Source organism: Fusarium poae, chromosome 3 (assembly GCF_019609905.1).
Source record: "Fusarium poae strain DAOMC 252244 chromosome 3, whole genome shotgun sequence".
Classification (NCBI taxonomy): domain Eukaryota; kingdom Fungi; phylum Ascomycota; class Sordariomycetes; order Hypocreales; family Nectriaceae; genus Fusarium; species Fusarium poae.
The window spans coordinates 6,190,495-6,214,516 of record NC_058401.1 but is presented as its reverse complement, the minus strand read 5'-3'; the positions used below and the strand labels follow the sequence as shown (position 1 = coordinate 6,214,516).

The 24,022-nt window shown below is 46.4% G+C and overlaps 7 protein-coding genes across 7 annotated transcripts; 5 read left to right on the top strand and 2 right to left on the bottom strand.

Annotated features, from left to right (window-relative positions):
• Nucleotides 1-705: 705 nt before the first annotated feature.
• FPOAC1_009474 (uncharacterized protein) lies at nucleotides 706-3,277 on the top strand (the record flags this gene model as incomplete). The annotated part of the gene is made up of 4 exons (XM_044853900.1): nucleotides 706-843; nucleotides 953-1,562; nucleotides 1,615-3,047; nucleotides 3,098-3,277. 4 exons carry the CDS (start codon nucleotides 706-708, stop codon nucleotides 3,275-3,277), a joined length of 2,361 nt encoding a protein of 786 aa, XP_044706570.1.
• Nucleotides 3,278-7,336: 4,059 nt separating this feature from the next.
• Nucleotides 7,337-7,811, top strand: FPOAC1_009473 (uncharacterized protein; the record flags this gene model as incomplete). Its single annotated transcript, XM_044853899.1, has 2 exons — nucleotides 7,337-7,427; nucleotides 7,495-7,811. 2 exons carry the CDS (start codon nucleotides 7,337-7,339, stop codon nucleotides 7,809-7,811), a joined length of 408 nt encoding a protein of 135 aa, XP_044706569.1.
• Nucleotides 7,812-11,065: 3,254 nt separating this feature from the next.
• On the top strand, nucleotides 11,066-11,824 carry FPOAC1_009472 (uncharacterized protein; the record flags this gene model as incomplete). Its single annotated transcript, XM_044853898.1, has 1 exon — nucleotides 11,066-11,824. One exon carries the CDS (start codon nucleotides 11,066-11,068, stop codon nucleotides 11,822-11,824), a length of 759 nt encoding a protein of 252 aa, XP_044706568.1.
• Nucleotides 11,825-13,289: 1,465 nt separating this feature from the next.
• Nucleotides 13,290-14,045, top strand: FPOAC1_009471 (uncharacterized protein; the record flags this gene model as incomplete). The annotated part of the gene is made up of 3 exons (XM_044853897.1): nucleotides 13,290-13,549; nucleotides 13,608-13,650; nucleotides 13,857-14,045. 3 exons carry the CDS (start codon nucleotides 13,290-13,292, stop codon nucleotides 14,043-14,045), a joined length of 492 nt encoding a protein of 163 aa, XP_044706567.1.
• Nucleotides 14,046-14,782: 737 nt separating this feature from the next.
• Nucleotides 14,783-15,752, top strand: FPOAC1_009470 (uncharacterized protein; the record flags this gene model as incomplete). Its single annotated transcript, XM_044853896.1, has 2 exons — nucleotides 14,783-15,138; nucleotides 15,194-15,752. 2 exons carry the CDS (start codon nucleotides 14,783-14,785, stop codon nucleotides 15,750-15,752), a joined length of 915 nt encoding a protein of 304 aa, XP_044706566.1.
• A 354-nt stretch (nucleotides 15,753-16,106) lies between these two features.
• FPOAC1_009469 (uncharacterized protein) lies at nucleotides 16,107-17,463 on the bottom strand (the record flags this gene model as incomplete). The annotated part of the gene is made up of 3 exons (XM_044853895.1): nucleotides 16,107-16,308; nucleotides 16,363-16,762; nucleotides 16,815-17,463. The coding sequence occupies 3 exons, from the start codon at nucleotides 17,461-17,463 to the stop codon at nucleotides 16,107-16,109; spliced, it is 1,251 nt and encodes a 416-aa protein (XP_044706565.1).
• Nucleotides 17,464-18,919: 1,456 nt separating this feature from the next.
• FPOAC1_009468 (uncharacterized protein) lies at nucleotides 18,920-20,540 on the bottom strand (the record flags this gene model as incomplete). Its single annotated transcript, XM_044853894.1, has 2 exons — nucleotides 18,920-20,107; nucleotides 20,154-20,540. 2 exons carry the CDS (start codon nucleotides 20,538-20,540, stop codon nucleotides 18,920-18,922), a joined length of 1,575 nt encoding a protein of 524 aa, XP_044706564.1.
• Nucleotides 20,541-24,022: the final 3,482 nt, after the last annotated feature.

Here is a 24,022-nt window from a genome sequence, read left to right as displayed (position 1 = left end):
CGAGGCTGAAGAAGAAAGGCCGTGATGTTTTTGGCGTTCGTTTTGCTAGAAAATTTTGGCGGGACTGAGAAGGCGGATGCTTATCGATAAGAGTTCTTGTCGTACAGTGTACCAGATCCGCCGATCTACTGGGTGAAGACGACAACGTTGTAACGTTCTCGAGTTTGTTTGTAATACATACACATATTTAATACAACATCATTAAAAGCTAGAAGTTTAGATGATATGTCTAGAATTGTTTCCGTTTAATGAAATAAATTCAAAAGGACAGTCACTTGCCAATTATCCTCCATCGTAAAATGCAAGTGCCTACACTTTCTCTACTAAGATAGCGTTCACTGTGCCCACTTTCAGGGTCCTCTGTCGTGAAAATCATCAGCTCTTCTTTCCAAGAGCGAGTTTGCAACATTACCTACCAATCAGAATTGTTTCATACCTTAGTACCTTTATCGGAAACAAACGATTCTTGTGTCTATAAGCATTAGAAAGGCCTTATTCGTTTAACTGCTTACCTTAACTCGATTCGACAACTTCCCTTTCTGGCAGATTTTGAAACCTGACCATTCATCCCACTTCGCACAATTAGAGCTTTGGCGGGGTGAATTTACTCCACTACCAGAAATCTCAACTTTACTGTTTCTTCTTGACAAGGCAGCTTCAAACAACAACGTCCGCCACTTCTAGATAATCCTATACATACAAATCATGGCTTCCGAAGACGTAGGCTTCGATATATCTGATGGTTTCGGTCTTCAGCGACCCAGTTTTCATATTGGATACCACAACTCGAACAGCAACGAGCCCCTCACTGATTTACAGTATGGCCATCTGCTCAACCATGGTGTAAGTCGCAAGTCATACACGTCAACAGCTTCTAGGAGCCATTATGAACCCTCTTGTTCTTGCAGTCTAATCTAAAATTACTGGGATCACCGATTGACTCTCTGGATAGCTGGCCTTTGCTACGACTCCCGTCACAAACACTCACTTCCGAGACCGCGTCTTTGCGCTAGTGTCTGAGCATCTTTCTACTCTCTCCAACAATGGCGAGAAGCCTACCACTACGGCGACTGGTTCACGAGCAGAGCCCATTCTGCCCCCTCTGACCACAAAGGACACGAGTCTGTTTCCCTGCGCTGCTGTTAACACTTACACTGCCGTCATCAGCCCCTGGATCGACCTTGGCTCTTCTAACCCCATCATCTCCAGCATCTCTCGCCAAGTACTCAACGTTGAGATCAACTACGCCAACTTCTGTGGCGTGCGCAGCATCATCATCCCTGGGCCTCGACAGGATGCTTCTATTGATGGCGGAAACCAGAGTCTTGCTCAGTATTCTCGTGCTGTAGAGGAAGCTCTCACCATTGGCAACCGCCTTACCTTTTTGATCCAGATGCCAATGTACCGTGAACCTGTTCAAGAGTCAAAAGAAGTCAATATCTCTTCGCTTGATGTAAAAACTCCTACCAAGACCGAGGGAAAGGAAATCGACCTCCTAGCCGCGTGGGATTCATGGCACCATGTCCGCAGTGTTTGCAACTACAACACTAGACTCTTCGTCTGTAGGTAATTTGATTTCTGATTGTTATCAATAGATACTAACTTCTTGAAAAGCTCTGGAGATCCCTCGTGTGATGCCTGAGAAGGACCTCCAGGACCGTTGGTTCGCGGAACCCCTGCACTACCTCACTCTTACACCATCCACTTTCCAGACGAACAAGGCTGGCTTCCCTTCGCTGTCCAAGCATCACCAGAATCTCATCTTCTCGTATATGAGATTGAAGAACGTTCCCTGGATCCTTCTTCGCGATGTTGGTCCTGACGTCTCCCACCTCAAGGACGGCCCCCAAGTTCCACCTACCTCCCAGGATGAGTTTCCTAGCCTCTCCGAAGCAGAGACACAGAATCAGTTGTCTAAAGGACAAGATTCCCAAGTCAAGACGAATGACTACATCTCTTATCTCCGATGGCTCGAAGACCAACAGCCCCCATTCACTTACCTCGAGAGCCCTACCCTGACCAGCTTCCAGGACTGGCTGCAGTCACCTCTCCAGCCTCTATCCGACAACCTTGAGTCAGCTACGTACGAAGTTTTCGAAGGAGATCCCGTCAAGTATAGCCAGTACGAGATTGCTGTGTTTGAGGCTCTTACAGAGTGGAAGGGGCTGAAGAAGCCTCTCTCCAAAGACGGCAAGGTTGTTGTTGCAGTTGCTGGTTCTGGCCGTGGTCCACTGGTTACTCGAGCCCTCAAGGCATCTGAAGATGCTGGAGTACCGATCGATATGTGGGCCGTTGAAAAGAACCCCAACGCCTATGTCTATCTTTTGCGCCAAAATGAACTCGTCTGGGGCGGTAATGTTAAGGTCGTCAAGACTGATATGCGAGCTTGGAAGGGTCCTGTCGTTTCTGAAGACGAGAATGGACCTGTATATGGCAAGGTTGATATTCTCATCTCTGAACTTCTCGGATCTTTTGGAGATAACGAGCTGTCACCTGAGTGTCTCGATGGTATCCAGCACGTCATGTCCACCCCCCACGGCATCTCGATTCCCAGTAGCTACACCGCTCACATGAGTCCTATCTCAACACCCAAGATTCATGCCGATATCCTCTCACGAGTGCCCGGAGACCCTCACGCCTTCGAGACTCCTTGGGTTGTCCGGCTTTTCGCTCTTGACTTCGTCGCTGAGCGAGCACCCAACAAGCCTCGATTCCAAGAAGCTTGGGAGTTCTCGCACCCTATTCCTGAATCGTCGCTCGTCGCCCTTGAGGCGAAGCGATCGGGTGGTGTTGTTGGCGGTGGCGGTGGCAGCATGGCTGGTGCTGCTGGTGCTAACGATCACAACTCAAGGTATTGCCATCTTACGTTCGTTTGTAGAACAAGGGGCGTTACCCACGGTTTGGCTGGTTACTTTGAGTCGACGTTGTATGAGTCTCAGATTCCTGAGAACAAGGGCGCGAAGATTGAGATTAGCACACACCCCGAACGTATTGATGACAAGAGCAAGGACATGATCTCATGGTTCCCCATCTTCTTCCCCCTCAAGGTAAGTCATTGTGAATAGTATCGGGCAGTACAACACTAACAGCTTCACAGAAACCTCTTTACTTCCCAGCTGATACTGAGCTTGAGGTCAGTATGTGGCGTCAAACAGACGATACAAAGGTGTGGTATGAGTGGCTGGTGGAGGCGTACACCTGGGTTGGAGCGTCTACACGCGTCAAGGTTGGTTCATCAGATCTGTGCAGCAGTCGTCAGGTCGCGTGCTTGATGTAGATGTTGGGCCCGACACTGAGATGACCTGGGTAAACAATGCGATGAAAGAAAAGTTTGGGTTAGAGAATTAAAAATATGTTTATGTTTCTGTGGACTTGCAATGGTTTCAAGTCGAGTTTGGCACAGCGTTGATTACCTAATTGCGGCAAATGCTTTGCATTTGCCATATCGACAATGCCTCCTTGGGGCACGGGCAAGGCAGTCCTACACTCTATAGCAGGCACACTCATGACTTACTCATAGGCTTGGTAGACTAGATTTGCTCACAAGAACACCATTCCAATGAAGCCATTCACTTCCTAGGTAGTTGCAGAGAACGCATTGATTTCCCGACATCAAAAGCAGGCCTATGTTCTTGAATGGGACTTCAGTTACCACGAAGCACGTCTTAAATCGATCGAGATACATTGCCCATTTTTTATTACCTATCCAACACAATCCGATGTCACCATCTTCGCGTTCGACTGATGTCACCGAAAGAGTTCATTTATCTTGAATCCGTATGCCCTGGGGCGAGGGTGAAGGATAGAAGCCAATCGGCTGCTAACTGAAGAAAGAGTACTACCTTAGGTAGTTGGTAAAGAGGAATGCGTTACGATATGTTGTCTAAAATAGAGTGCCTCAGTGTCTCACTGGCCATAATTGAATTTCGGTGCCCGGGTGTGTAGGAAAGTTTACAGGGGATTGGCCAATACTGGCTTCCCCAGATGGGGTATGCTAGCTTGAAGCGGAAGACTCTGATTGGTCAAGTACGGCTTTCTTATCCATCTGGAGAAGACAACAGCACCACACAGATAATTCCGCAAATTTTCCCATTTTGAAGATGAGGTTGCTCAGGAATGTATAGAAGAGGCATCAGAGAGAACTGAAACCATGATAAAACCTCACTTTCTCCAAGCTAAAGATACATTAGATATTAAAGTAAAAGCGAGGCAGACTTTAAATGTGAAATCAGATCCCCCATATAGTGAGTATTCACAACATATCAGAGGGAAAAGTAGGCGCAATGGCCTCCCATACAAAATGAAAAGATGAAAAGTAGAGATTTGACCTCGACTTTTACAAAATCGCGGAGGAGCTCCTCCCTCGGGTTTCACGTGCAAGCGGGATTACCCCAAGAGGATAAGAAAGTCCACGGACTCACGGAGCGAGAGTGATGTTGAGGCGCAAAATAAGCTAATTCATCAAGACCAATCGCAGCCCAGGGAGCGGTACCATGACACAGCACAGACTTCAAGGATTTCCACCGATGCCGGCTCCCGGTGTAAGCCACGCTTCTACATACCGACACTCAATTTGAGGAAAAGAAGGTTGATCTGGAATACGAAACAAAGTGGGAAAAATTGGGTTACCGTGGAGGTCGGGCCTTTTGGAAATGTTACGCGAGGTTTCTTATTCATGCAGCATGTGGTAGTTAGTAAGTATGATAACGTTGGTAGACATTGAGCAAGTATCGGTGCAACATACCATCTCACTCAATCTATCAGATCCACGACATAGACATAGACACCAAAACTGAAAAGGGAACATAAACCTCAAAACTCGGATTCTCCTGCCAATTTCACTATAATTTTTGTCAACCTCTCTCTACCTAGCAGCTTAGTACTAAGGTACCTAGGTAGGTAGACGGGTAGGTAAATTAAAACAAGAAGGATGAGATTCAGAGGCAGGGGTGAATTCGGTACGTATCTCCTATCCATAAACCAGGTGTAATCACAATCTGTCATAGCCAGTTCTCGACACAGGATTGGTCAGTATATCATCTTGATTCAGAGATATCAACTTTGCAACAAAAACACCAAGACGAGCATTTCCGTTTCGTAAACGATTGAGGAAACCAATGCCACGTCTTACGATTTGTGTATCTCTTTAATAAGTCAATGAGCCCGTGGTTTGTCTGCATATCACCATGATCAATCGGATGCTATTCTTTGAAGAGTCATTACTGTCATCGTAACATTATCGTCTAGATAGTCCAACACCCTCTGGAGCATCATCAGTCGACCAAATGACCTTCGCTGTTCGGCGTTTCCCCAGGGCCCTTCTCGGGCTGCCCAGCTGGATCTTCAACTGTAACGTTGGTCTTTTCGCGCTTGTATGTCGGCGTTTTTAGGCTAGACATTAGCCTTTCTCGACCATGTGCTTGCCCATCTGCCTAGATCCGCTCCTCTCCTCTCCTCTCCTCTCCGCTCCGCATACAGCGGCAGCTAAAGCAAACCAGACGCACAACGTTGGTTTCGGACAGGGGCCTCGCTTCAATTACGTAGGTAGGGTCCAGCAATGACATTGACATGGTCATTGCTTTGGCGCTTCTGAGGCCTTTGTTTTCCTAAGAGATCGCGTCAACGACCAGGCTCGGGTGGCACGGGCACGGCACGGAGCACCGCTGTGCAGATTGTTGAGACCAGGAATCCATGCATTGGATATGGCAAAGTTGATGGATGCAATGTAGGATTGCGCCTTCTTGCCTCGTCTTTGATTAACAACATCATCCCTAGCAGATGCGCCCATCTGTCCGTTGTTTAAAGCATCACTTTACTAGTCTACCCACCTCCTCCACCAACCAGACAATCTTTAGTTCCCCCCAGACGTCGCCCCCCCCCGGACAAATGTGTTCGCCCAAAAGGGAAATATCGAACCCCCCGCGCGTTAAACGAGGCTCGCCTCTGTTCTGTCTGTTGTCTCCTGATGTCAATCCCGGAGAAACGGCGAGGAGGGGCGGCTTGATGATGGTGAGACTAGGGCTGGAGGAGGGAAACTTCTCCAACCAAACGCCATGAGCTTCGAGCCGGCAGATGTTTAACGATCGCAATATGTGTGCATCGAATGCAAGCTGATTTCAGGAGGGTGGTCATCCAAGAAACTTTTTAGGGTAGCAGTACCAGTGAATAGCATCAAGTTTGTAGACAGTTACATGTACATAGCTACCCCAACTCTCGGTTCGGTTTAAGATGCCGGCGAATGCTGTGTAGTTTTGGGATATTATACTATTAAATCGGTTCGGGAAATCTGGCGCATTTCTTCGTTCCAAAGATGAATAAGCTGCAGTCGTGAACGACGGTTGCTTAAATCCGTTATGCAAGGCCAGGAACCACGCCATTTCGCTACAACTCCGGTCGTAAACCCCATGCTGCAGTGCGGTGCAGTTAAGAACGGTATTTCCACCGACGGTGCCAAAGTCCGACTCGACTTATGCAGAATTGTTTGTAATGAAGGAGGGTGGATGATCCCCAAGCAGCCTTAGTCTACGACGTGGAAGGCCGAAAGTCTCTAACAGCGTTCGTTGTTTGGGCGTTGCAGAGTGCAACCTTGCCCTTCCTGTCCTGGTTGTCTGTCACAAGTAAATCTCATCTTGAATGCGAGAGAGCGGAGATTTTGGCCCTAAGCTGCCTGGACCTGGAGACTGCAGCATTGTCATGGGTATGGTGTTCAGACCAGACGTTGGCACAACCCATGTAATGCAGAGCAGAGTGCAGATACATCCCACGTTAACGGGATTCGCGTAGGTATGCTGTGCCACTGAGACTCATCCCACTCTCATAACTTTGCTTTTTGCTTTTGGGCACTGACTTCTCCCACATCAAGACTATAGAAGCCATGGCAAGGGTGGGTAACGTGTTGTAGCGCCTGTCCAGGGCATGCAATGTCAATTGTGGCCTGTTTTGACGAGTCGAGGTTTTTTTTGTCGGTGGATTCCAACTTTTTAGCTCATGCCCAGGCCAGTTCGCGCCATCCGAACGGGACGGAGCTAGGCACCTTCCCTGTAAGTGCGCTGAGTTGTGCTGGGTTGCGCTTGCGCTTCGGCGCGGTACAAATGAACCTAACCTTGGCCTGAACTGGGCTACCACTACAAAAATTCCTCAGATACATAACCTCGTCTTTTCCCACCTCGGCCTTCTACTCTTACCCTTCCTTCTTCTCAACAAACTCAATTGCTTTTCTCGATTTTCAACTCTTTGCTTATATCCATAAGTGTCTTAGCAAACACTCTAGATTCACCCACACAAGAAACCCGCCCGACCAACTACCAATTACCTCAACACGCAGACAACCATCACCATGTTCTCTGCTACTCGTGCCCTCCGACAGGCTGCTGTCCACGCTGAGCGAACCCCTCTCATCAAGTTTCTCGGTCCCCGAACCATCCCTTGTATGTCTCACCTAGAAACGAAACCTTTCCCCTCGTTGCCTGCTCCAGCTAACAATTTATTCTCTAGCCAACGTCGACCATACCCCCAAGCCTCACCCCGCCTCCGGTGTTGAGAAGCTCCCCGAGTCCTGGTCCGGCTATGGAAACGGCGACGCCGCCGCTTCTCACAAGAACTTCAGCTCCTACCGTGACCACGTCCAGCAGCATGGTCCTCTTCAGAAGTCTGGCTTCGGCGGTACCAGTGCTGCCTCTCTGGGCTCTGTCAACCCTCCCAAGGGTGTTGCCTTTGACCTTTCTGAGCTTCCTGCCCGCTTCCACCGCGCTCCCCTCAACGCTGCCGAGATCGAGGCTGTCGAGTCTGGCGGCGCTGCTCTCTTCGGTTAAATATGTCTCCTGCCACGGGCGAGGAGTCATAGGTGGAGCGGAGGGATGAACGAATACCTACAATGACGCGGACTATGATGATAACCAGGAAGATGCCTTCTGGAGCATGCATACTACGTGGCATAGTATACGAGGACGCCGAGTGGTCATGCACAGTGGCAACCCATTCACGGTGCATTTCGAGATGGGCACGTAAGCCTATCTCATCATGATACAATGCAGACAAGGACAGAGTTTCCGACTGCAACTGCATCTCGTCTAGGATACCGCTTAGGGCACTACGATACTATGTTGTCAGCAGCGTCATATGAAACGAGGGGTTGGTCTAAGCACCAAGAAGAGGAGGAGAATTGGGGAAAAGCAAATAAGTCGGGTTTCCAGAAAATACCCCCCGACTGCGGAGAACATCGAGACTTCCGTGCTTTGCCCATTGGCTGGTGTCAACACCATTTCTTTCTGAGTAGTTGGATACTACTTACAAAGCTTTAACAGCGAGCAAGGAGTACCGCGGCGTCGAACAGAGGAGTTGCTTTGGTAGAAATATCAATACCGGAAAAAAAGTTTATACAATTACATTGCAAGACTTGCTCGAACTGTGACGTGACTTTGCCGTGACAACCCATGCGCCAGCGGATAGTATCGTGACAAGCAGCTGGCTTGACACGACTAGAGACTTGGCATTCATAATGAACACGTCTTTTCGTGAACCGGGTCACCAGGGATTCTATCACTATTTCGGCTACCGGCATTGACATTTCGAAATCACCGGCACACTGATTTACCACCATCCTAAGATTAGGTTTAGCTAGGATAGTTACCAATATCCATGAGGCTCTCTTTTCCTTCTCTTTCTGGGGAAATACATGCACGTTTTAAATAGTCCAGCCTATTCAACTTCACATAGAAATTCTAGTTCCCGGTTCCGGCTCCGGTTACCGGAAGACAACGGAAAGACTCCACAGTGAAGAAAGGTTGCATAATCATTTCCATATGTCATTCCGTACTCAATTGATAGATGGCGATCTTGTACCCATTGTTTTTTTCCTTTTTGTTTTGTCCTGTAACTAAAGCCTGGCCGAGTCTTACCGATTGGGATATAAGCGCCTTGTTGAAGGGCCGGCCGGGCTTTTCCGAGGGCGCACTGAGAGCATTCACATGCATTTGCCCAACATGGCTGGCTCAACTCAATACTGGCGTTCTGTTGTTATGGTCGCCAGGGCGAACAAATTCTATTTCCTTATGCGTCTGTTCGAATACCGCCTCTTACCTGTCTGTCTGGTTAGATGAAAGTCCACGTGTAAGGGTCATTTCCATTAGAAATGACTTAAGTACGGTTTATCAGTGTCATTAATGCCTTCCAACACTGTTACTGGCCCAAAGGCTATAATACTGGACGCATTGTTGAATGGAGAAGTGAAAGGCTTATTCTGATGGTTATTGAGTGCCGTCCGACAACAGGAGTATGAACAACTCATGCTTGCATTGTGGTATGTGAAATTTCATGCATGAATGACAGATGATAAACAGGTAGGCAGCCTATCCCTAAACTTTCCATGTGCACCCTATAACCCCCTTTTGTCTGTCACGCCCTTGGTCGCGCTGCTATATTCGCTCAATGTAGACTGGACGTAGGATATTGATGCTTGTGACATGTGAAATGACTGGAAGCTGGCCGACACTCAATCTCAAGCATGGCTTGTTCTGAAGGAGTGTAAGGTGAAACAGCCTCAAGACCAGTCGCAGTATTTAATTGTGCCTTTGCTGCACTTGAACCTTTTTATATAAGTAGGACGTCTATTGCAAAACAAAGTGACTTTGCGGTTCCCTCTCGTAGCCCGTGTGGTGGTACATGGCCTAGGTACAGACTAGACACCGTGACAGAACAGGCGAAGCATATGTGAACTTGTGCATTCAAAAGCTCGAACAATGTCAAGGCTGATATTCTTTTTCGCGAGGCTCATTACTAGTAATTCTATTCTATATACAGCGAGCGTTTCGGCATCTATCGAGTTCTTATAACACGTATTGGCCCAAAGAGGGACTAACATCACACATTGAAGTACAGTGTGAGAATACCTGGCATTTGCTTTGCGTAGTACCTAACTGCTATCTGGATTACTTCCTGTTTCTAGACGAAATTCCACTCTTCCCTTAGAGGCCAAGAGCATCACACTACAGTAGAATTTGGTCTTCCTTGGGGAGCTTATAGTAATAATATCTATGATATACAGCTCTGTACGTCTTGCTTCTCAAGACTGTAACTTGCCGAGCTACAACACGTATAGATGGACAAACCACAGTCCTTGAGACTGATTGTTTCTATATCGAATTTGAAACTGTCTTCTCATGGTTGCCGTTCTAGCAGGTAGCAGAAGTTTGTCTCTCATACCTCAAGCGGTCAATGTTCCTAATACTAAACCATAGCTAGTGGTGGCATAAAGGAGTAAACATCTAACATCAAGGAATGATGCGTATTCAGCCTTTAATACTTGATTCAATTACGTTCTAATACTTGAAGAAATCTAGAACGAACTGGGTCTTAGTTTAATGAGGTCCAGAGATCTCAGTAAAGGGGGGTCATTATTCTGTAACCTGTATAGGAGTAACAGCACAATATTTTGCCCTTCTTATCTGAGTAATTCTGACCATTCGCCTTCTCAAGATGTAAGTGAATTGGGTTCGAACTGTTTTAAACCTTAGTAAATATTCCTGTTGCCTTCAATTTGACACATAACCAGTAACTGCTCCTGGGCTTCCTTCCCTCCTGCCGTGCGAATGATCATTTTCGTTGCTTCCCTTCCCTTCCCATCTTAGGTAGGTACTACCTAGATAACTACTGCTTTCTTCTTTCTTCATAGACAAAATCCACCTCTAACTGACCAAGAAGACCAAGATCGTCCACATACCAGAACTCTTCAGAGGCGACAATCGGCCTTTTTCAGCAGCAGACCGCACGATAGGTACTGGCAGCACAAAGCAAAGGTCAATACTCGGTATCATTTCCAACTCTGGGACCTTTCTATCTATTTTTCTTCCTTGAGTAGAGTCCTCACCGTCAATAGATTGCGATAGCATGTGTTGGGAATGTGCCGAAAGAGGTTCGTCATTGTCGCTGACGCCGTCACCGACACCGACGCCGTCATCGGACTATGTGCGACAACAGTTACCTCAGTTCGTTTCACCCTTTTTCACTAAACTCAACCACGACATCCGGCAGAAAATATACCATCAGCTGTTCGGTTTCCTCAGAGTACATGTCCGCTACCATGAGCGGAATGACCAGAGCAAACGTAAGCATGGTTGGTCCTATGTACTCTGTCAAGAAGAACACAGCCCTAAAGGATGCGCTCTTCACCCGAACAGCTTTGTTCGCAACTACCACAGCTGCTCTCACACGTCAGAAACATTGGAGTCCAACTTACTGTATACCTGCCAACAGGCGTAAGTCTGGATATCAGAGTTTGTGCCGAATCGTGGCCATGCTGATGAAAATAATTAGGTACTCTGAAGGGCGTGTTGCTCTCTATGGTTCTGCCACATTCGTTTCTCGCTCGCCAATTGACTGCATTCATTTCACAAAAGACATTCCGCGTCGTTCATGGCCTCAGAATCTCGAATTCAACTGTACTTTCAGGCCTGAACTAGAGCATTCCGTTCCCCTTCTTGATCTGCTTTACTGGGTTGTGGATGATTTCCGCGCATCCAAAGTAAAGATCTGGTTGGCAAAGTCCTACTACCAAACTGACAAAGTGAGCATTCAAGCCCAGCAGAATACTATTGAGGCGTTGAAACATTTCCTATCCTACTCGAAAAGCGATACAACTTTCATATTGCCATCATGCTTCAAGCCATCAGTTAGGAACTTGACAGTTCGAAGCCCCGGCAAAATCACTTTCAAATTTCTGGAACACTATACTAGCGATGAGGAACTTGAGCTTACTGGACTAGTGTACCTCGGTAGAAGCTATAAGTACGGCTACCCAGACGACCGCGACGATCAAATCAGCGATTAGAGTGGCCATCGAGGTGATAAAAGAGGCAATTGACGCGTCAAGACAAGTTTTCAAGGGCTCTTCCTATCAACACTTTGATCTCCGCCCGTTTTTACCATAACACGATAGATGTGTTCATTGAATACTACATTCCATCTGGAATCGCATGTGCTTTGGCAGAGAACTACGCCTCAACAAATTAGTACTCATGTGCGGCAGACAAAGGAACAGAGCAAACACCAACATTATATCAGCAGAAAACTATGCGATTGGCTTGTTTGAGCCTATACAGATGCCGCGATATCAACAAGAGGACTAAGCGTGCTAGTTTGAAGTTAAAGATGTGGACAAGAATGGTATAAAATACTTGCAGGGGTCACAAGAGCATGCCTCATGAGGGAAAATGTCCACTTATAGCGATAGTAGCTTGACCTCATTATTATTTTTTTGAAAATCATCTATAAAGTGCACACACAAGCATAGTGAAAATTAATGTCAAGTGGGCGGATAGAGTGATCAAGTTGCATGCTCGCGTTTGACTGGCCACTGTTGACTAATGTGAAACGGTTCGCTGAACAGGCACAGGGCGATAAACATGGGCTGGGACTTATTGGATGCCATTGTCACCTTGATATCGCGACGGGCCAATCATATACGATGCATGGTTCATCTAGAGACGAATTGGGCTTATTGCCGTAATAACATGAGCTTAAATGAACTACACCTTGTCAAACGATGTCTTAAGCAGGTTGATGTTACATAAGACCATTTTTCTTTTAACATTCTGTTACTAATCTTTAAATAATCCGTTTAAAGGAAAAAGACGAATACATCTCCCAGTTTAACAAAGTGGTTGATAACTGGACCTGGGGGTAATAGATCTGGAAGCTATAATATTGTTTGATAAGGACGAAAGTCAACACTGTTTGACGGAGAGACTCTGGGGTCTTGTCATGCTTTGCGAGTTTCCCAGACACCCAGACTCAGTATATTCACCCTTCTTGTTGAATGTCCTGCCATTGGTTATCAGAGGGCCAGAAACTCTGCTCGAGGTCGCGTGTTTTCCACGTCAGAACTCATTGCGAACGATAAACTCCACACGTTAGGGCGTCAACAAAACAATCTCTTTCGTCAGCCTTTCCCTCTCAAACCTTGCTCTTCCTACCAATTAACTTCGCAGAGCAGTGCATTTATACCATGGCAGCCCTCAATTTAATTGGCTCACAGCGGGATATACCGAAGACACCAAGATCATGAGCGATGAAACTCTGGCAACGAAAGTGGAAACAGCATGGTCCTTGGAGCTTAGGGAAGAGGAACCATAGACTTTGAGATAAATATCATGGATCGGATCCTCTTCGAGTCTACTTGCTCTTTCTTCAGCATCTCTCTGCGCTGTCTGCGAAGTCTCAACTTGTCCACAATTGTTTCAGAAAACGAGGACGCCCTAGACTCCTCATGATTCTCAAGCCCCAATCTTCAGACAATGACTTCCCAGTGTCACGACCGATTGTCCTCAGGGGTCCGGAATGATCAACAAGATGCCTGGCTCTTCAAGTTGCCACTTGAGATTTTGCGAGACATATACAGATATCTCTTTGGAGACCGAACCATTTTTGTACATACCAGATGGTATTCTGAGCCCGAGTGTTGGACACATGGTTTGATCATTAAAGGCCCTGACAAAACACACAATGACACTGAGGACCGTCTATCTTTTAACATTCTCCAAAGCTGTACTTTGGCGTGAGTGCGATCCTCCACTTTCTTAACGCTTGCACTCAAACGCTGATGACTCGAAAAGATACGCCACAGGTATTGATGAGCTGTATTACTCAAACGACTTTGTATGTAGAGGAGTGAACGACTTCAAGAGGTTCCATGGGCGGTTTTTGAGCTCGAGAGACAACATTTTGAGGATAAATTTGCATCTGGACATTGATTTGAGCATTTTCTGTCCCTCTTTACTCTTCAACGCATTCAGAGAGCTTCGCGCTGCCGATTTTAAGCGAATGCGTTTGAGTATGAAGTCGACAACCCGACACGAACGCAGGGTCTCGTTGTTGACGACGTGCCTTGCGACAGGGCTATGGGGGGGGGTAAGAACAATGCATATTTGGAGCTGGTGCCTACGATGGTTGACATCGCGAAAGGACAGCTAGAAAGATTCGGATGCCAGAACAAGGAAATCGAGGTCACTCTTGTGCAATACGTGGATGAATCGGATGAGGAAGATGACTGATACGAACAATAACAACGACAGCCGGAACGGCGGAGGTGGAATGACTTGTCGGCAAGATCATCCGCATTCCCTTGTCTCGGTAAATGTCTAGTATGTAGTAGATGTAGCAAATCAGACCGGATTATTCAGTGTTGGTTGCTTTTGTTGTACGGTAGCATGCGCACAAGGGCCAGAAACGAGGCTGTAACTTAAGGCGGGTCTATGCAGTCGACCTCCAACAGCGCGTACAGCTGCAGCTTACACGAATCCATGGCCACAAATGCATGTCTTGCATATATCACATGCACCAACTTTCTTCATAGAACTTGAAAGAGTCACGGCAATGCATTCATCCCAAAAAGTAAGAACCGCCAAAGTGCATAAAAACATTGATTCACCTCACCGTCAAATTGTGTTCGCCTCGTTTTATTCGATAGGCACGCACCTAGATTAGTAGTTTCTTTTATTATTTCCGAAATAAGACAAGCCTTACTATTATTGACTTGACTTTATATTGCTTTTGGTCAGCTTCGAGTAAGGACTAGTAAGTACTGGCTTACTTTTGTTGCTTTTGTTGGTTTGTGTTACCTGTCTACTAACCTTGGGTACCTACCTAGGTACCTAGGTAGTACTACCCTGGCACCACAACAGCTCTCGACATCTCCTCACCCTCATCCCAAGTGTTTTCAGATTTTTCTCTCAAATTCGCCTCAATCTCGACTTCAATCCAGCTTTGATTGGGTTTACCTTTGCTCATCATGTTTCGCCGCGAAAGAAGGAGTGACACTCCTCCTCCGCTAACGCCTGCAGAGCAGTTCAGAAGAGAAGCCAAATTCACACTTCCAACAGCAACACAAGGCCAATCTCCTCTTCTCACGTTACCAGCTGAGATTCAACAAATGATCTTTACCGAACTACTTGGGGATAAACTTGTTCACGTTCATCTTCGTCATAAGGACGACAAATACGAACGAGAAGGAGCTCCTAGCAAGGTTTCGAGATGGGTCCATTGCGTCTGTCTTCGTGAACGAAGTGCAATTCCTCACTACCACGAAGAAAATAACCATAAGTGGTGTTTCCTGTCCACAAGTATCCTCAGAACTTGCCAATCTGCGTAAGTCGTCATATATTCCCCATGCGTTTGCATGCATTGTCTAACAACATTATAGATACCTCCAGGGTCTCCCAGTCCTCTATCAGACCAATACCATTTCCTTCCGCTGCGTCAAAGATGTGATAGTATTTGAAGGTCTTTTTGTGCATTTCTCATCGCTTGCTCAGTCCATCGATCTTTATTGTACTCAATGTGGCTGCTACACGGAGCCCATATGCCGCCGACATGAGCACAGTGGCTCGGGCTGGAGAATTAGTTCGTCCTATTTCGACCACTACTACCGTTTGTTTTTGACAACATCAAGCAGCAGTGGTAATATCAGAACTTTGAGGCTCTATTTCGAAAACAGTAATAGCGCTTCCGTCTATCATCGAACAAAGTCCCTGCTATTATCATACATTTTCCCTGTCGCTCAGATTCAGATATTCGTGCCAGGCGACTTGGATGAAAGAACAGATCAGGCAATCAGGATAGAAGCAGCGCCTGACAAGCGTAATCGTATCAGTGTCATCAGACATGCTAATAGCCTCGACGACTGTTCTGGAGAAATGTCAGGCGAAGAGGTTGAGCAACACACCAATGGCGATGTCGACCGTGTTGTGGTTTCCGATTGAGGACAACGACTTAGCAATGAGAAAGAATGAGTAACTGGTTTGGGCAATGTTACAGTGAGGGACATTGGTCATGGTTTTGCTATTATTACTTGATCTTCCGGGTGCTTATGACGAGCGGATTTCAGATACCAAGCTCCGAGTCGAGCAAGATGAAATGATCCACTACAGGGGAATCAACAACAGAGGTTGGTGTGTAAGAAAAGGACTGCGGGTGGAAATAAAGAACATCTCCAAGAACGAGGTATGATACATTATCCAACTTGTAATCGCATCATCGATCATGACCTTAGCAATAAGACAGTAGACCAATTCGCACCGTCTATTGCAACTCAAAAAGGAACAGACACAAATAGCTCAGCCCCTCTTTCGAATTACGTCCCGCACAATGTTTCGACACTCGCTCGGATCTTCGAAAACATGCCAGGCCTCGACCGGTACGTGTTTGAAAGCCTTTTCAAAACGCTCAAGCTGGTTTTTCTCGTCGATGCCAAAAGCAGCCACATCAGTAGCCTTGCGGATAAGGATCATCTTGACCCAGCCTGGGAACGTGCGGTAACTATAATGAGTCAGTCAGCCACATGTAAAGACCTCGAGTCAGGTAGCAACTCACATCTCACCGTAGGCCTCAGGATCAGATTGCGTCGAGTCGCCGATGAGAATCAGCTTCTTCTTTGGCAACCAGGACTGGATCTTCTTCATACGGTCCGTCTTGTACTCCTCGGTTCCCATAGTGAGCGCTGACAATAAGCCCGCTACTGTGCGCCAACTCGAGTCACGAAGGATGAGCTGGCCTTGTGGATAGTATCGTTCACGGAAATCGCGCAACAGAGGGTACAGATTGTATGGTGATGCTGATAGATAAAACCAGGGGGTATCGCGGGGGAGTAGAGTTTGCAGATCTGAGAGAAGTTCGGGCATTCCAGGAACCGGCGTCGGCTCATCGATAAAAGTAGACTTGAGAATGCCAAGAGGGTCACTGGTCAAGGTGACCTTGATAGTATCATCAACATCTGGGCTCTGTTAGCTGCAAAGCTCTGGTAGGTATGCGGTACGGGAACAAACCCGATATAACAGCCCAGCCCTCAGGTCCGGCATAGTATGTCTGCATGTCGTGTATTCCCTTCGTTCCATGGGGTACCAGCGCTGTCGCATCAACAATCGACCCCTTATGGTATCGGTCAACAGGCTGAACGCTCGTCGTAATACCATTGATACTAGTAGGTCCCAACTTGATCTCCTTCTTCTTGTGTTCGATCCAGAAAACTCTGGCCGCCTGAATATCCCAAAGGAATGGAATGATCCTCTCTTCAATAACGTCACGCTCAGCCGCATCCTCTGCCAAACCAAGCGTCGAAGCGATGCCAGACACTATGTCCGCTACGCGACACTTTGGTTCATTCTCAAAAACGGCAGCGACAAATTCGGCCTCCCACTGATCGGTCTCGGGGTTGCGGTAGGCCGTGTTGTCCATCAGCCACAGGATATCACCAGCGTCGACAGCTTTACCGAAAGGGTTCCACCCTGCGACGCGCGAAAGCCATCCTGAGACATTAACGGGTCCTGCAAGAGCGGCGGTTTGAGCTTTCTGAAAGGCAGCGGATTTGGGGTCGGGCAGGTCGTGCTCGACCTTGTCAAAGTTTCGGGCTTTTCGAGTACGTAGTTGCATTTCGGCTGCAAATGAGCGAGGATCAAAATCTAGTTTGTCGTCCATCTTGAGTCACAGTAGCGCAGTCTGAGCTATATATTACACAGGAATATCGTGTGAAAACTGGCTCGAGGCGGCGGACAAGGTCCCGTGCTAAGAATGAGTCCTAAGAACAGTGAGTGAGACTGTATCAGGAGCCGCAAGGTCGCGTGGGTGTCAAGTCAGGTTTTCGGAGAAAGAGTATGTCTTATAATAAAGAAAGAGGCGTCAAATAGGCAGTGAGACAATGTCTTGTGTTTATTCTTAAGACAGAGTCTAAATAGTAGGTAGATACTAGAGTACCTAGGTAAGTTGAAGAGTCAAGGTCTCGGTCATACATAGCAAGTGGAAAGTGCGCCTCCCATCAGAGCTACTGGACAGCATTTTAAGTGCTGGCCTAAATTTGCTTCCCTGCCTATCTAGTATCCGTGACCTCATGGGTTTGGGACATAACGCTATCAATGACACCGACAGGGAATATGCAAATGGCTGCGACGTTGTTTGTTCCATTTTAACTTGAGTGACTCCCCTTGTGACGTCGCTGCGTGATGCTAGCGACGCAGATCTCTTGGGCTTTAGACTTGTGGGGGTGGATAGGTTGTTATCCGCGTGGGTGTTAGAGGACACTATGCCCAGAAGAATGACCAAGATTGGACGGTTGGTGGGCGGCTTGCAGTAGGCTGTGTGGCGGGTACTTTAAGCTATTGAAACAAGACTTGGAACATGGATTTGTTGATTAAAAACCATGTTCTCATACTAAGATTATTGACCGCGGTTCTTTGTCTGGACAGGCGAATAAAAAGGGCATGACCAGGATGATATGAACTAACGTATTACGTCAGACTTCTATAAATCCATTACAGTACAGACCTAGGTACCTAGGTATCTATTCAGTTGAGGACTGGTCTTTGAAAGTCTGCTCTAAGCATTATGTCGAATGGCTACCTGTTTTGTCTCTTATACTTTCAGGGACCGAATTTTCTGATACTTGAGTAGGTAGGTAGCCCATAGGTAGGAATGAAAAATGGGGCCCTGCTGAATAACATTTACTTTAAATTTTGAGGTAGCTGTATCTCGATTTTATCCGCATACTAGGCTCCATATTCCCGTTAGCTAGCGTCTCGCTTCCCGGTAGATCATCAACAAATTGAAACCAGCAATCTTGGTCTCGGGAGGTCCGTTTACATCTCGGGCCATTTGTTAATGTTTGAGAACGTCTAGGCTAGTTAGACATATGCGCTACTTGGTACAGAGCTCAATTCATATGCAGATAGCTTGGCTCTCGTGTACAAAGTATTGTTCGTGTATGTGACCTAGTAGGCTGAAGTGATCTGCATTCTCCAAAACGCCAACCGCTCATGTCGTCCTTATTTGTACATATACCTCCCTGGCTTGCTTCCTATCCCTCGGGTATCTGTCAGTCAATATCACTGACGAATGCAAAATGGATGAGGAAAATGAAAAGACACGTCCTTCTCCCAAACTACCAACCGCCATACAACCAGCCTCGCTTTTCTTCCACATTGAAAAGCTCCTCCCTAACATCTCCCATAATCGACTTCACCACACCTTTCATAGCCCTCTCACTAATGGTAAAAGAGTCGTAGAAGAGATGGTCGTGTTCGATCTCACATTCTGTCTTGATCTCTTTCTCGTTGATCTTAAGATCCGCCAAATCCCCTCTGACACAAGGTGTCCAGACATCGGCGAACCGCATCGAATCGTTAGCGGACAGCGTTCCGCGTCCTCTCAAATCCACGACTGCCGCACGTTCCATATCGCCTTCAGTCATAGCATCCAGGACTCCTTGGTCGATGTTTACCAGTAGCCCATTGCGCATGGGATATGGGGCCTGAATAACTCGATGGTTTTCGTACGTAGCTTTCGCCGATTCTTTGGTGTCCTCGCTGTGCTCAACAGGCTCGACGCTCTCAGCCCTCTTAGTCTTCTCTCCTTTTTCAGTGCCTAATGTCGGCCTTTTTGGCTTCTTTGTTGTCCTTTCTTTCCATTCGGCAACTGCAAAGTCCACCTCTTGGTTCCAGTATTTCGTCAATTCTGCGGCGTTTCGGGTCTGCTCGACAACATTGTTAGGCGCAGGTGGCGTCTTCCGACCTTGCCAGCCAGGTGTGAGGGAAATGTCAAATATTGTGGGCACGATGATACGGAAGCTTTCAAACTTGCGTCTGTCGACTTTGTCCAAAGCGCCGGGTGCCGTCAATTCACTGATCTGTGAATCGGTCGCGTTTGTCCAGAAATCGGAGTAGGCGATAGAAGTGGGGTCAAGCGATCGTTCGTAGAGTATCTCAGCCTGGTCGAGGATTTGTCTGACCATGTAGGTGATGGCATCTTCCGATTCCTGTCTTGGCATTGCTGCCATATTCCAGATCTCCCACGTTCCAAAGCTGAATATCCAGACCGTCTCGCGTGGGGTCTCTTCAGGTGGTGGCATTGCGAGAAAGCTCTGGACTTGGCTCGCCAGGTCAGGGACCTTGGAGGGAGTGGGATACTGTTTAGCGATATACTTGTAATTCAAGGCTGGCTTTTCCTTCACATTGGTGAATTTAGTAGTGTTGAGAAGATCCTGGACTGCCTCCTCGTACATGTCGTTGTTGATGAGACCCCTCTTCGGCTGAGACTTTGGTACAAACGATAGATACGAAGTGCATTCGAGCTATTCAGGGGTTAGCGGGAATGATGAATCGGATGTTTTGTTTTACCTCATCGCATAGCTCCTCTGTCCATGTTTTGCGCTCTGATGAGGGATCTTGTACGTTGCCTACAACATCGGGTGAGCCGAAGACCACGATCCTGATATTTCGATCAGGTTCTGGCTCATAGCTCCCCCAAGGGAATATTCCCCTATATCCATATCCAAGTTGTCCGCCAGATAACCGATCTGGCAAAATGCCAAAAACAAGGAAACTGGTGAAAAATATGGCAGATATTTGGAGTAAGAATTTGGGTACGCCGCGCCACATGCGAGAAGAGCAGAAGATAAAGACGTTCTTGCCACCGAGTCTGCTCATGACGGAGTCCTGGCTGTCACGACGACCGGGGATTTGATGATCGAGCTCGGCAGGCGACTTCCATGATGTGTTTATCATGATTTGTTGAAGTAATAAGGTCGGATTAAGACAGGTCTAGGGGAAATGAATACTCGGATTGGGGCCTTGAGCGGAACATATAAATTTATTTCTTGTTATTGATTTGTGGCTCAGGAACAGAAACAAGAGAGGGAAAGGATGTCAAGAACTGGAATATGACTATGTTGCCGATGATCCGGTTGTGAGGCAACAGTTCCGTCGATAGCGAATATCAAATTCCACCTGTGATTAAAGCGTCGTCGTTTAGGTAGGCGTTGACAGTGAGAGCCGGTGATTAAGTTTGAGCGAGGCGGATCGAGAACAGACTAGGCCAGGAATTTAACAGCGAATAACGGATATGAGCGGCCGACTAATGATGAAAATAGAAGCGAGGCAGATTTTGTGATGCAATTTGTAGAGGATGGGAAAATAATGTCTGATAGTCGCCCACGAGGTGGATGTTATCGCGTGCAGCCGAGTCGACGTGCCTGTGCCTGGGGTAAGAAATAAGTTCAGCGCTCACCATTCAGCGGGGGATAAGCGACTTATCATGGATATTCTCAGTCTAATGATTCCCCTAGTAATAAACCTTGGAGCAAATCTAACGGTAGTCGCCAAGAGTCACCAGTTGCGCGGCCAAGACCTTTTGGGAGACTCGGTATCAAGGAACGTTGAATTCACTGCAAAAATGCAAGGCAAAGGATGAGAAGACCCTTGTATAATTGTGGGATTTAATGTAGCCAAGTCTCTACTCAGCCCTGAGGTGAAGCTAAACTACCAGTCATTACCTATGTTTCAAGCGATATCAAAGGCTTTGTTTGGAGTTGTGTCGCATCACGTCACGTCACAAGCCGCAATGTACTATGTAGGTAGTGAATGGCTGTACCCACATCCCGATGCCGTCTTCCGGCCTCGTCATCCGTTGTGGCAGACCACTTTCCTTTATCCTCAGATTCATGGATATCTGGAATGCTATTCGTTGTACCTTATCTTTTCTTGGCTTCATCAGGCTGAGTAGACTGTAAATTGCATCCAAGAAATGCGTCGTCAGCAGTGGAGTCGGTCGGGTCGGTCACTGTGGTGGTTGGCGCCGCCTAACCTTGTTAACGTGAAGAGGTCAGCCTCAGGAGAGCGAGAGGGAGCGCATGCCAAGGGGCCGTCTATCCCGGGGGTAATCTCTACTGCAATTGATTCGTCAACCGTCACAGTGAGATTGTTACGGATACAGTATTGCGATCTTGGTGTTCCTTTGTGTGGGGAAAAGTGCAACAGGGCCGTTAATGGATATTATGAATGTTTGTTGTTTGCCCGTCCGCCATAAACGGTAATAAACCACGAGACGGGCCAAACATGATACCTCAAAAGGTAACAACGTAGCCGATTGATAGGCAGTTAACTGTACATGTTTGGTTACACCAAAACAGATGTACTACTGTTAATAATGCTTGTTCTTTTATCACGTTGACCATATAGACAATACACCTCATACCCTGAATTTTTGTCTAGCGGTTGTATTGTAAGTGGGCCTATCCTAAAAGGTCTTTTTTAATTATATATTTTTACTTAATAACCTAAATAGAATACTTATTTTTTTATAATATTAAGTATATTTTAAAGAAAAATATAATCTATTTAATTATAATATTTAAATAGTTTTTTCTAAGGAATTCTCTATTTTATAAAAGCTGACTAATCTTAATATACTCTTTTAATTCGTCAATACCCCCTGTAAGACCTAAATCCATAATACAATAATACAGGGGTTCAGGTGTACGTACGTCATTTGTCGCTTCCCCACGTTTGGAGGTCTCGGCTAAGTTACCCATCACTCTCCTCTACCAACCTGCGCCGCCGAGCCTCAACATCCTGGATTGTCTAGTGAAGTCTACCAGTATGTCTCTATCCTGCAAAGGAATAGTCTAGACTCTCAAAATCGCACGAACTGTCTGTCGTGCCCGACTTATGGCATTTAGGATTTATAAATCTCCGGACCGAGCTAACATGCAAATTCCATAACGCTGTTTTGGGGTGGTCTAGGGTAACATCAATTGACACGGTCCACATGTGTTATCATCAGTGAGATACCAAAGTGAGACAGATTCAATATACATTCAGTCTTTTTAGCTAACATACTCTACGGTTTAAATAGAAAGCCATTTTTATCAGAATTTCCTATTGTTTGTACGTTGATCGTTGCAACTTGCGCTTTAACAATTAGAGTTAATCACCAGCATCCATACCGTGACTACGTGATGCCACACTACGCTTGATCTAACCAGCCGTCATGATGGCGTTCGTTGGGGACATGGAACAGTATAAGAAGCACGTCATGTACCAGTAGGTAGGTAGGTAGGTAGTATTCGACAAAAGAATGGTCATTTGCTCAGATCAAACCGAGCAATGACGTTCAGCAATTGCACATGAAGGACGTTTCCAATCTTATCAATTGACTTTTAACTTGTTGACACCACTAAACGCTGACAGCCATGTTGTGGTATGGTGGGAATTTACAAGGCTGGGTATGAATGTTTTCCCATTGTCCTCATAATGACTGCTCCCAAGTAAAGCCCCCCCCCCGGATTGATTGAGCTGACAGCATCATGTTTAAGCAACCAACAACTCTGACGGGAAACTGGACAACGGTATCTTGTGGTGACTATGCTGGACTATTTATTTTTTTGGTATACGATCGCAAGATTGCTTTCGCCCTTTTCAGTTCTATGCTGGACTATAATTCAACGACTAAGGTCCTTTGAAACAAATTATAGTTAGTTCTAGTTGAAGTGAATCATGCACGGAGATTATCACTACAGAGCCAAGATAGTTAAGCGAGCCAAAGTCATGTTTTACAGCAAAGAAGACAAAAAAAAGAAGACTCTGAGACTCTTTCCCTTAATAATATAACAAGAAACATGATGCTGACTCCTTTGCCAAGCCATGTCCCATTATACTGTATGTTCTGCTCTTGAGAGGTTCCCATTATGAAGGGTAATCGTCTAAGTGGAGGCAACTAAAGCTGCCCTTTACACGCAAAACAAGGGGTGTTATTGTCAGGTTGAAGACTACCCGCTAAAGAAAAAAGAACCATCACGAGAGGAGCGCGCCTTACGTGCAAAATTTTCTGTATTATTGTTGATACGTTTTGTTAATGGAAGGGATAAGTAAGTAAGGTACCTAGGGTTAGGTTCTTTTTATAGAGACGGCACAAAGCCTGTTGCGACACAATAGCCCCACTACCAACGACAAGCCTCTCAAAGAAATCTAAATCTTATTCTATGGACGTGTCCAAGCCGATAGTTAACAAACTTTATAGCTCCATTGGATGTTTACACCATGTTTGACAATGTTTGTACTTTTATATTCTGTCACTAAACCAAGGGGCTCCCAGTTTTACTCTGCTCGACTTTTGCAATTGTGTCAGAGTCGTATTGATTAAAGTGGCTTATGCACGTGCAATATCCATGACTGGCTTTTTGGATCGGGTGTTTTGAAACCATAAATCC